Source organism: Trypanosoma cruzi, genomic scaffold (assembly GCF_000209065.1).
Source record: "Trypanosoma cruzi strain CL Brener 1047053516459 genomic scaffold, whole genome shotgun sequence".
In the NCBI taxonomy this organism is placed as follows: domain Eukaryota; phylum Euglenozoa; class Kinetoplastea; order Trypanosomatida; family Trypanosomatidae; genus Trypanosoma; species Trypanosoma cruzi.
The window spans coordinates 23,352-35,455 of NW_001849533.1; the positions used below are offsets into that span (position 1 = coordinate 23,352).

At 50.5% G+C, this 12,104-nt stretch overlaps 4 protein-coding genes across 4 annotated transcripts, besides 17 other annotated features; all 4 read left to right on the top strand.

Annotated features, from left to right (window-relative positions):
- On the top strand, positions 1–4,357 carry Tc00.1047053507807.10 (hypothetical protein, conserved; the record flags this gene model as incomplete). Its single annotated transcript, XM_801940.1, has 1 exon — positions 1–4,357. A coding segment is annotated over one exon (4,357 nt), but the record flags the coding sequence as incomplete, so codon positions are not given.
- Positions 1–12,104: a sequence feature (heterozygous, Esmeraldo-like haplotype).
- Positions 4,705–5,262, top strand: Tc00.1047053507807.20 (hypothetical protein, conserved; the record flags this gene model as incomplete). The annotated part of the gene is made up of 1 exon (XM_801941.1): positions 4,705–5,262. One exon carries the CDS (start codon positions 4,705–4,707, stop codon positions 5,260–5,262), a length of 558 nt encoding a protein of 185 aa, XP_807034.1.
- Positions 5,601–5,635: a microsatellite.
- Positions 5,698–5,717: a microsatellite.
- On the top strand, positions 5,877–7,799 carry Tc00.1047053507807.30 (uncharacterized protein; the record flags this gene model as incomplete). The annotated part of the gene is made up of 1 exon (XM_801942.1): positions 5,877–7,799. The coding sequence occupies one exon, from the start codon at positions 5,877–5,879 to the stop codon at positions 7,797–7,799; it is 1,923 nt and encodes a 640-aa protein (XP_807035.1).
- Positions 8,430–8,457: a microsatellite.
- Positions 8,830–8,902: a sequence feature (T-rich).
- Positions 8,979–9,013: a sequence feature (AT_rich).
- Positions 9,170–9,195: a microsatellite.
- Positions 9,235–9,270: a microsatellite.
- Positions 9,354–9,376: a microsatellite.
- Positions 9,611–9,633: a microsatellite.
- Positions 9,822–9,841: a microsatellite.
- Positions 9,918–9,945: a microsatellite.
- Positions 9,951–10,008: a sequence feature (CT-rich).
- Positions 10,196–10,225: a microsatellite.
- Positions 10,564–10,621: a repeat region.
- Tc00.1047053507807.40 (hypothetical protein, conserved) lies at positions 10,621–11,868 on the top strand (the record flags this gene model as incomplete). Its single annotated transcript, XM_801943.1, has 1 exon — positions 10,621–11,868. One exon carries the CDS (start codon positions 10,621–10,623, stop codon positions 11,866–11,868), a length of 1,248 nt encoding a protein of 415 aa, XP_807036.1.
- Positions 11,900–11,928: a microsatellite.
- Positions 11,997–12,032: a microsatellite.

A 12,104-nucleotide genomic window follows, 5' to 3' on the forward strand; every position in this document is an offset into this window, starting at 1 on the left:
TGGAAGGCGTGTCACTCACGAAGTGACATCTCTTTTTGGGCTTGTGATGATGCCGGCTACCACGCAGACAATTCTTCACGCCGTCCTCTCACGGGCAGCATCAACAGAACTGGAGACGTGGCGAAATGAAATGAGCTCACTTACCGAGAGTGATGGTGGCGCTATGGCCGAAAGGAGTTTGGAGACAATAAAGCGAGACGTCGACCGGCTACTGCGTTTACGCGATGCACTTGAGCGACTACAGGAGACCGAGCCTAAAGTGCCACAGCTGAGTCTCCGGCAACTGCTGCATTTAATCCGCTTTCGTGTTCGCCACCCGGACGACTTTACACCTGGAGTGGAGTCCGCATTATTGCTCCCGCTCATGAATACACTGACGGCCGAGCAAGTGCGGCAGGCCATGCATTCTTGCGGTTTTCATGGCGTGAGTGATCACGAGGAGAAGCAAAAACAACAACAACGGCATCATGGGACGCGAAAGGGTACAGAAACGGTGGCCGATCTGTCCGAAGGACGTCGAGGTAAACGCCACGATGTTCTCACAGAAGTTTCGGCTTTGAAAAATACCAATGCTATCACTGAATGTCAGGGCTGTGGGTTTATGCGTGTATTCGCAGTACATGGTAGACCTGTTTTTTGCAGCAGTCGTGTATACTCGGAGGAGGAACGGGCGATGGTGCCGTATGTCCCTTACTTCCACTCCAATCCTGTGCATGAGTCCATCATTGCATGGCTCGCAAAGCAGTACGCTGTGGGAAACAATATCTTGTTAATTGGGAACCAGGGTGTTGGGAAGAACAAGGTGGTGGACGCTTTTCTTGCGCGTATAGGCGTGCCACGGCAGTACATTCAACTCCACCGTGACACAACCGTTGGCACCCTCACAATCAATCCTACCGTTGAGGGGGGTCGCGTTATCTGGTCGGACTCACCGTTAGTGAAGGCGGTGCAGCGTGGGCACTGTCTTGTCGTGGACGAGATTGACAAGGCACCGGTAGAAGTGGTGCAGGTGCTGAAGGGACTTGTGGAGGATCACGAGATGCGTCTCCGCGATGGACGGCAGATACGCGGTCCACGGGCACGTGTCGTGGCCGTGGACAGCGACCCCAAGGAAGAGGCAAATATCATTGCTATGCATCCGGACTTTCGCATCATTGTTCTGGCGAATCCACCGGGGTTTCCGTTCCATGGCAACGACTTTTATCGTGAATGCGGTGACTTGTTTGCATCGTATGTCATGGGCAACCCAGACGCTCTTTCACAGCTACGCGTACTGAAGGCATACGGACCAAACCTCCCTGACACCCTGCTGGTGCGACTCATTAGTGCTTTCCAAAGTCTCCAGAAGAGTTTTGAAGAGGGCCATCTCACATATCCCTTTTCTCTGCGGGAGTTGATTGCGGTGGTGAAACACATGGCGGCGTTTCCACATGATGGCATTTACGACGCCCTTAACAACGTATTCAATTTTGACGCACGCAACGAAAACACGCTGCACCTTGTCCGTCAGGTGATGCATCTTCATCTTCACCCGCTTGTGAGCGCTGGTGGCATGCGGCGTCTTCTACCGTTGCGTGCTGGACAGTCCTTGCCACTGCATGTCTCGCCACAGTCTCTGCAAGTTCCAGCAACGGCGTCATCAAAATTGTCAACAACGCCATCAGTGAGCGATGCCACATTACTTCCAGTGCGGTTTCTTACCGATGCGGACTGCGATAAACCATACATTGCACAGTCCGTTCCCACCTGGTGTGAGCAATACAAGGAGTCGGAGTTTGCAGCCGTCGTGCCAAACGTCGAGTCAGAGGGATTTACAGAATGGCTGGCGGCTCCAAATATCCCTTTTCTACGTTCAGGAGATGTCGTGCTGGGCATCACGCCTGTGGAAACAGACGTTGACATGGGGGCTCTCATCACCCTCGCGGTTCTTTTTTTACGTGAAGAGGCTACCAACGACACGAGTAATAATAACAGCAGTCGCATTAAAAGGATTCTCCTCGCTATAGTGGCACCGCCGTCGGTTGCCTCTTTCGGGATGGTGACGATGCGTCGTTCACATCTTTCTTTGGGCCAGATTCAATTCTTTGACTTGACGCGTTTTTTTCCCGCTGCTGACCTTTCCTCGTCTTCCTCCGCCTTGGCACCATCGTTGCATGCATTCAATGCCGAACCTCACAGTTCTTTTCTTGTCACTGAAACACAAGCCGGCTGGCTGAATGAAGCGTTTGGCGCCCCCATTCCGCTCGTGGCTGTGGTCGATGCCCAGTCGGGCCTCGTGCTGCTGATTAACACTGCTGCGGCTGCGGTTCACTCATGCGACGTTCCTCCGCGGCAACAAGGGGAGGAAGAAGAATGTGCTCGAGGCGCCGTATTACCCGTCCGAATCGCACCGCCCTCCTGTGAGCCATCGTTATGTCTCTGTTCACTCCGACCACTGAGCGGTATTGTCGCCATGACGCGACCAAGAAGTCCGGAGTTGTTTGTTTGGATGAACGGTCAACGTATTGTCGTAACACTACCCGCAGCGAGTATCGATAAATTGCAGTTCGTGACCGACAATCTAGCAATGGTGTCCCTCCGAGTCGGGGAGAAGGTGAGTAATTGCCTTCTGAAAATGGCCGTCTCGGCAGACGGTCAAGCAAAGGCGAGTCTTCTTCATCTTCCTGACGGCATCTCAGGGGATATCGTGGGATTTGCGGGGAATCAAGCAACGGCATTGCCGTCTGATCATGCGCTCTTACAACCACTCAAGCTGGAGGAACTGAAGGGGGCTGTCGTTGTGCCAAGCTTTAGCGAGACAAACCGTGGAGACGTTGTGTACATGACGCTGGACGAGTATTCACCAGAGAAAAGGATGTGGTCAGTGCGTTTATTCACTGACGCCGATGCCGCAGCCGCCGTTGGTACCGGTTCGCTGCGTGTAAGTCACCCAAATCATCAGCTGCTGGCGACTGAATGGTCCTCGGCAGAGCACCGTGGCAGGATTGTTGCAGTTGACTTTCAGCAGCACATGGTGCGCCGCTTTGCTCCCCCACCCACTGCATCATCATCATCATCATCGCAAGATCCCGGTATGCCGTTGTTCGCACTGAACGAGGGAACGGGAGTGGCGCTGTGGTACGACAACACTGCACAGCGACTGCTAGTTGCAGATGTCGTGGAGGAACGTGTGCAAAAACGCTACCGCAACTGGTCTACCTTGCTTGAGGGTTCTGTCAAACAGATCGGAAACGTTGCTTCAACGACAAGGCAGCCACTCTCGATGACGTACAGTAAGCCACGTGCGAAGCCCTCCGGCACGCTCAAACACGGCAAGGAGGATGACGAAGAACATCACGGCGGCAACACCTACGCGGGTGGTACGGGCGGCACGGATACTGCAGGGCTTGGTGGGATTGTCGGGCCGTACCGTCTTGACAAGGGGTGGCCTGTGCACCAGGTTTCACCTGAGGAGAAACAACGGGTACCACCTCACATTATTGAAGAGGCAAAACGCATGGGGAAGGCCGCTCTAGAGGAGCGATTGCGAGAAATTGGGATGAGTGCGAAGGAGTATGAACAGTACAGGGCACTACAGGAGCGTGTGCAGGCCCCGGTTGCGTTGCTGCGAAGTGTTCTGAGTGGCTTGAAAGCAGCAGAGGGTGAACGCACGTGGCTGCGGGGTCAGACGGATGGCATATGGGATGACAGCAAGATTGTGGAGGGCATCGTTGGTGAACGCAACATCTACAAGCGCCGGGAAGAATCCACTGAAACGAACCCGTTTCAGTCTAAACACAAGAAACGTCTGTTGTTCGTACTGGATGTGAGCGCCAGCATGTACCGTTTTGAGGGAATGGACCATCGATTGACCAAATTGTTGGAATCCACCGTAATGGTCATGGAGGCATTTGCCGGATTTGAGGAGAAAATTGACTACGCGATGGTGGGCCACAATGGCGACAGCGCATGCATTGAGCTGGTTTCTTTTGGCCATTCACCCGCCAATCAGAAGGCGCGAATGGAGGTGTGTCAGCGCATGGTGGCCCACGCACAATACTGCTGGTCAGGCGACAACACAGTGGAGGCAATGCGGCAGAGCATTGATCTTGTCACGGCAGAAAAGGGGGATGCATATTTGGTGTTTGTTATCAGCGATGCGAACTTGCCGCGGTACGGCATCCAGCCGAGTGAACTGAGCGCAATCATGCGAAGTCACAAGGAGGTACAAATGTTTTGTATCTTCATTGCGACACTGGGTGAGCAGGCATCAAATCTGCAGGCAGAGATGCCGCCTGGTCACGGATTTGAATGCTTGGACACGCAGGCGCTGCCACATATTCTCAAGCAGATATTTTTTTCGGTGAATCTTCTATAAGACTGAAAAGAGAAACTAACGAACAAAAAGGGCAGGATAATGACGCACCGTTCATGCATTAATGACACACACACGCACAGAGAGAGAGAGAGAAAAAAAGAAATTTATGTATGGTGAAAGGTGACGGAGGGGCCCAGTGCGTATCTTTGTTTTTCCATTATTACACGTGCTTTGCGCACGTGTGTGTGTGTGTGCGTGAAACACGTTCTTGTTCCCTATGGTTCTTCACCGGCTCATATCTGCCAGCGCGCATTTTTTTTTCTTTTTTACCCGTGGCGTGTGTGTGTGTGTGGGATGGACAAATAGGAAGGGTTAGGGTAGTTGTTGCGTAGGACGTTTCCGCAAGGATGGGCGGGGAGGAGGAGCAGGCGGAGGAGATTCGGCGTTTGCTGCACTGCGCCGCCTCGAAGGCCGACGCCTTTGCCATTCTGGAGCTCGATGCGCAGTCATGCGCGTTGTCTGACATCAACCGCAACTTCCGGAAGATTGTGCTGAAGGTTCACCCCGACAAGTGCACCCTAACGAAGGCCGCCGACGCCTTTCATGTCGCTGAGAATGCACACAAGCTACTGAGCAATGAGGCCGTTCTCGTGCGGCTGAAGATTGCCCACAAGAAGAAGCAGGAAAGGGAGGAGGAGGAGGCGGCGCGGCGGCAGGCGACTGCAAGCGCCGTTGGTGGAGGCGGCACCGTTGGCACAGTGGATGACGCTAACTTGTCGAAGGAAGAAAGAGTTCGGCTGCGACGTCGTGAGCAGCTTGTGGAGCAGCAGTTGGAGGCCGCACGGCTGGCGGAGGAGGCGGCACGAAAAAAACAGCGCGTGGAGCGAGAGACAAGGGAGCGTGCAGAACTTGCTGCAGAGTTGGAGCGGCAACGGAAGGAGTGGAAAGACTTGAATCTTTTCTAAGTTGACATGCAGGGAAGTCGAAATAATAATGAAAAGAAAAGAAAGAAAAAAAGGAAATCACAAAGTACAGTTCGGCGGCCGTTATGATTTCTTTTTTGTATCTTCTTGTGTGCACGCATGCATGTATGCAGGTAAGGTGACTGATGAGTGGGTGGGCATATTTATGCAGATGTAAAATGCTTGTATGGTTCTCTGCTGTAGGTTTTCTTCTGCCTCCTTTTTTTTTTTTGGTGCTGTTGTATGTCTGTTTTTGTCAGTATAATATATATATACCTACTCTCCGGAAGCAATCACGCAAGAACCCGTGGGGGAATTGGGTGGAAACGAGAGAAGGCAAAAAAGAAAAAAACAAACAAGCAAACAAACAAACAAATCAATGGGAGAAGCTGAGGGAGGGAAGACGGTAGTGCGATGTCGATAGAAGACGAGTGTTTCTGTGTGTGTGTGTGTGTGTGAACGGCTGGACCTTCCGGCTTCTTTTCGTGTTTTCTTTTCCATCACTCCGGGAAATTGTAGGATGGTGCGGAAAAGGAGGCGAATAAACAACAAGAAACAACCCAGCCTTCTGCAATATATCACTATTGTTTGTCTGTTCCTTTCATAAAGTCACAGAGATGCATGTGCCAGGAGGCAATAAAGCCACATCACCACCGCTGCACCAGCAGCAACTACAACAGCAATGGCCCGCCGCTTCGCTCCGAAGACGCGCCGTGCAACAGCGTCAGCAGCAGTGTCCGGGCATTCGTCGGGCGGCAAACTCCACAACTGCGCCATCCTCCTCCGAGCTGTCACCAACCCCATTGGTCATGACATATGAATTGGAGAACTCATCTGAGGACGATTCTGAGGAGTACTCCGAGACGACGTACACACCGAGCAACGTGCCACACTTTCTATCCATGCCGTTTGGACCAACTGAGGGCGGTACTGCGTCCCTGATGTGGGGCATGTCGCCAACAAGCAGCTACTGCGCGGACGTATTGTCGTCGCAAGGGACCGAGATTGGCGTGGGCTCCAAAACCCTCTCACCACACCGTATATTAAGACAAATTAGTGTTTGCGATACCCACAGTAACAAAAGCGGCATACCGCAGATGCCTGTGATTGTCAGCGAGCGAAACAGTCCCGTGCACGGAGAGGAAAACCAAGAGCTGCGGCCAAGCAACTTGACGAGGACGAACCTCATGAATGCAGCCATCCCCACCCAGTTGCCTCAAATTGTGGGGTCTGGGGCGAGGATACAGCACACCCAAAAGCCCACGGTGAATTTAGAGCCGCCCCACAATGAGAGCACGTCAAGGGTGGCGACGTTGCCCCCAGCAACTGGCAAAATTTGTACACGACCGAGCAAGGAATGTGTGTCTCCCATCACAGCCAGGCCATCCACGCCAGCGGCACCTGCAGCTAGTTGTAGAGGCGCACGCTTTGCAGTAGGTGGCAGTGGTGTTAGTAACGTGTCGAGGGATTCGAGGACGCTGTTAGACGATGACGCAAAGCGAGGGGTGAAGGCTTTGCGAGAAGAAGTTGAAGGGGAGGCAACGCCCCGATTGATTCTGAACAGAGCACCGCCTGCCTATCCGTCAGCAGAAACCCCAGTGGTAGCAGTCGTCCCCGCGGAGGAAAAAGCGGGAACGTCAAGGGGCAACTTTGCAACAAATCTCCATGAAATTCCATCCAGCGTCACAGCCACAACGGCGTCGCCGGCGTCCCAGGGTGTGTGTGTACATGCTACGAATGGGACAACGCAGTTAACCCGGCAAGCGATGACAGCAGCAACGAGACAAGTGAAACCAAAAGAAGTGCCGTGTGGGAGTGAAAGAAGAAGGATCGTGTCAGGGAGCGACGCATACTATAAACTTCCGTCACTTTTTTCTTCCAGCAACCCTGTTCTTCCGCGGGTGGAAAAGAGACAGAAATTCTCTGCTGAACCCCTCCAGAATCATCCGCAGCAAAATCAGCAACAACAGCAAGAACAACTTTCAGAATTAGCTATCGTGCCGCGACGCCTAGGCGACCGAGGGCCACTAGTGCAGGAGAGAATACAGCGACAGAGGATTCGGAGATGTGAGACCGCTGAACGTGTAGCCATTCTCAATAAGATCATGGAGATGAAGCAAAGCCCCAATACCCCCCACGTCTTTCGTAGTGAGGACGTGGCTAGTTGTGCTCAGTCACCGCCGCAGCTTTTATCTCAACTCAGGGGGTGTGAGGCGAATGAGAGTGACGAGGTGACTGGAAAGGTTTTGCGGAGTGTCAATCCGATAGAAAACTGGGGATCTCGGCATAATGCAACTCCACAGGGTTTAGGCACGGGCTTGGGATCGGCCAAAGCCACGGATGATCCCACCCGTCATTTCCCGGAGAACACAAAGACAGGCGTGAAGGGGCTCTGCCCGCCAAGATGTCAGCGCATGAAATCTGCCCGGAGACGCGTCCGGAATCAACAGATGGATATGTTACCTTCCATTGGTGGATCACGAATTAAATTAATTGAGAGTAGCCAAATTCTGCCAGGACATGAGGGGAACATGACCTAACTGGTCTCGTCAGCCTTGTCAATCAGATGTCCAAAGGACGTTGTGAAACTCGGAGCGCAACGCGGTAGAAATTGGAAGGAGAAGAAGGAAAAAACAAACAAACATTCTTATCTTGATGGGATCTGCGCAAAGAAGGCCGCACCCGGCCTAATTGCCGCTTTTTTGGATAAAGAGAAGAGAAGTGGCTGTGCGGACGCCCCAGGATTAGTTATACCAATTAATTTAGCATGCCGTCTCAGCCAACACGCGCCCTGTGGCCTCATCCATCAAGAGATTTGGAGGGAAACCTATCAGGTATTGTCGAAGACTACTATTACAGCTTTTTCTTTCAGGCACGCGACGAAATTGGCGACAGCACAGATGTTGTTGGTGCTCAAAGCGTCCTCTCCAGTGAGGTTTTTTTCTTTGGTGCTATTTAACAGACACCCTGTGGCTCTCATTGGGGAGAAGTTAGACGCAGCAGGCAAATGATCAATTCGTGTACTGAAAGCCACAGCAGAAAAACTCTTCTTGGTATTGGCAGCATACAGGAATTAGGCGCGTTTTAAAGTGAATGGGTGGACCATTTGTAAATACATGAAAAATGCCTGTTGATGTACGGCTAATGTAAAGCGACGCTTTATGAGGGGATTTCTTTTTTTTTTTTTCTTTTTTTTTTGCCCACTTCTACTTCGGCAATGCCGGCCACCTCGCCGTGGTGCCAGGGCCAATTGCCCCGTATTGTCGGGGGAAGCCCGCAGTCAGCGATGCGTCCATCACGGGATTGTTGTTGGTGCAGGGCTGACGGCATCAACCAGCGCACGGGCCAGCCGCGTCTTGCTGGGACACGGTTGCAACACCATAAGATCTGGGGGCACGTTTTACCATAGTAAGTGCCGGCCATCAAATTTCCTCGGAAAAACGCGAGAAGAAAAACAACAACAACAACAATGAAATATGCAAACTTCTGCTTCAGTATTTTTTCTCTTTCCTCCTCCCCTATTTCTCTGTCTGTGTTTGTTGATTGTGTACCCGCATGCATGGCTTTACATTTTTTAATTTCTGTTTGTTTGTATATATATATTTTTTCTTTTTTTGGAGGTTTTTTCTTTTTTTTTTTCTTTAAATTAGGCGGCACCAGGTGGGAATGAGGAAACATCCCACGTGGGACGGTCCATGTATCGCAAATTAACACCGGGCATTAAATAAATTTTATTTATTTTTTTTTTTTTTTAGCCAACTTGTCTTTTGCGAATGTGTTTCATTTGTATGTTTTTCTTTTTCCTTTTTTCCCCCCTCCGTTAATGACTTAATTATGTGCATTTTTCCACTTTTTCTTTTGTTTGGTTTTGTTTGCTTGCGTTTCATACGATGTGCCTCATGACATCTTCCACACAAATACACACACACACACACAGAGAGAGAGGGAGAGACACTTTAAAAAAAGGAAGAATGGAAAGAAAAACAAAAAACAAAAAACAAAAACAAAAACGGTCTCCATCCCACCCCTCTCCCCAATTATTTCCTTTCCATTCTTTTTCTTTCAGCTGTGCCTGCCACCAATTCGGCTCTCTTTATATATATATATATATATATATTTACATCTAAGTTCAAAACAAGAAAAACGAAAACAAAAAAAATATGTTTGTAATTTTATATGCATATCTATGTGTGTCATTGGTGCACACATCTAATTCATAGAGGCGTGTGGAAGGGAAGTGCAACTCAACTAAGGCTTAGTGGGTGATGGCGGGAGGAGTAGGGGTGGGGGTGGGTTTTTTTTTTTTTTCTTTGATTTCCCCTGATTTTAATTTTAAATTTACTTGTATCGCTTATTATTATTATTATTATTATTTTCCAATAAGGCCGCGTTGGAAGGTAGCAAAGGTGTTTTTTTCTTGTTTTCCTTGTGTGTGTGTGTATGTCGTTGCATCCGCCCACCCACCGCTTCCGGTTGCGCGGGGGAGTTTGGCGGTTGCGGGGACCTTTTAAAGAATGCCACTTATCCGCCTTTAAAGCTGGTCCGGATGTTGGCGGTGCATGTTTTTTTTTTTTTTTTTTTTGGTGTCTTTTCCGTTCTTTGCCGGAGAGAGGGTGAGAAGGAGGCTGGGTCTCACCCAAGCGCATAGTTATATAGTCATATATATATGTATGTATGTATGTATGTCGTTATCTTTTTCTTTTTCCTCCCTCCATTCCTTTCTTTCTCTCTTTTTCCTTTTCTTTTTCTGTGTGTGAGAGTGTGAGTGTAAGTGAAGGTGTGTATTTTGTGTGCACATGCAAAGAAAGAACGAGAGTGCGAGTGTGAGTACATGGCTGTACGTATAAAAAATTTATTGTGTGTGGGATTTTGTATGGATGTTTCTGCATTGGATGAGGTGTGCTCTGTGTTGATTGCTGCTGGTGAAACCACCCTCTTTATTTCTTTATTTTTTTTTTTTTTTTTTCTGTTGTTGTTTGCTGCAATCTCAGCGACGAGTGTCGATGTGCCTGTGCGGGCGCAACGGCATTTAGGCATTAGCAGAACCAAATTAAACAGCGTGTTTCTTTCCTCGTGCATACATAGACAAACATATATATATATATATAAGCGGATCGGTATTAAAGGGACAGGAGGAAAAAGTGGTGAGACGAGTGTTTTTATAGACGCTAAACGAAACCTTTTTTTTTTTTTTTGTGTGTGTGTGTGGGGAGGCTTCGTGCGACTTCCCAGCGTTCTTCACTTTTCGTGTGAGTGAAAGAGCGGCTGAGTATTAGGGGAGGCGGAGAGGCGACGAAACATATTAAAAAGAAAGAAAAAAGGAGGGGGGGAAAAAGAAGAAAAAAGAAGAGAAGGAGAGGGATGTGGTTACTGTTCCGCCGGTCCTGCATGGTGTGTGTGGTTCACGCACTCCTGCCTGCATCGGCGTCAAGAAGAGCAACAGGAATGACAGCGGGGTTCCTGACGGTGGTGTGCCCCGTTACATTCATTACATCAAAGAAGCAACTTACGCAGGACGCACAGTCACCATCAGCGAAGAAAGGTACGAGCCATTGTAGTGGTGGTGACATCCGCGCGACCGGCGATGACGGTCAGAGCACGACCAAGCACTCTGTGGATCGCCGTGCAATTAGCGGGATGGGCCATACCGTAGTGGACGTGTCGTCAGGGAAGTGCAGCGACGCATTTGGAAGCCAGATGGTCGACAGCAATGAGGCATTACTGGAGGCGGTGAATCGGGTGCGTGATGTGCTGCAGAGGTGCCAGGGAACACACAATTCTCCGGACACCACATCGTCGTTGCAGTCACCGCCCCTGACGCCCTTTTTAGCTCAGCAAGAGAAGGAATTGGAGGGCCGCGAGGAAATGCTGACGGCCATTGCAGCACTGCTTGAGAAGGATACGACGTTTGGTCCGCGTTTTCTCTCGTCGTTGTCCGGTGATGCCCTCCGGTCATTGCTTGTCATTGGAACCACTCAAGAGTATTTTGGCCAAGACGCTGTGGAGGCGCAGCTGCGGGCCGTTGATAAGGACCAGGATGACAACATCTCCTCGCAGGACTATGACGCGTGGGTAAACACGGCGGTGCGGGAGCGTGTCGCCATGCGTTTTGAGCTCCCTCGCGCTACGGCGCATGTGCATGACACCACCACATCAAAGGCATCTATTCTACCCAACACGACGGCTGCTGCGGCTGGTTACATTCCATGGGGCTTGTGGCACCGCATCGCGTTGTCGTCTGCCGTTCCTTTCATGGCGTTTGGTATGCTTGACAACACCATTTTTATTACGGCTGGGGATGCCATCGACAAGAGATTTGCGGAAGCCTTTGGGATGTCGACAATGGCTGCAGCGGCGCTCGGTGGTGTTGTGTCAGGGACGGCTGGTATCCAAATGCACGGTCTTGCCGAGCGTATGGCGCAAAGGTCGCGTCTGGCACGGCCGCCGACTCTTACACCCTCGCAAAGCGCTTCTGCATCAAATGGGAGCGCCACTCGGGTGGGTAGCACTCTTGGCATGATTTTAGGTCTTCTATTTGGCATGACACCGCTTTTGCTGTTGTCTGTACCTGTTTCCCGGAGTGAGAGGGAGCAACCTGCTAAGGGGTAAGGGCGTCACACGTCTTTTCGTGGAGAAGGAATGTGTGTGTGTGTGTGTGTGTGTGTGTGTCTTTGTTTTAACAAAGGACGGCGAAAACAAAAATAAAGCACGTGCGTGCAAATATTTTTTGCAAGAATGAAAGAAAGAGAGAGAGGGAGAGAGAGAGAGAGAGAAATAAAGCGGCTTCTTTTTCTTTTTCTTCCTCACACGTGTGTTACAGATTGGCCTCCTGCAAATAGACAAGT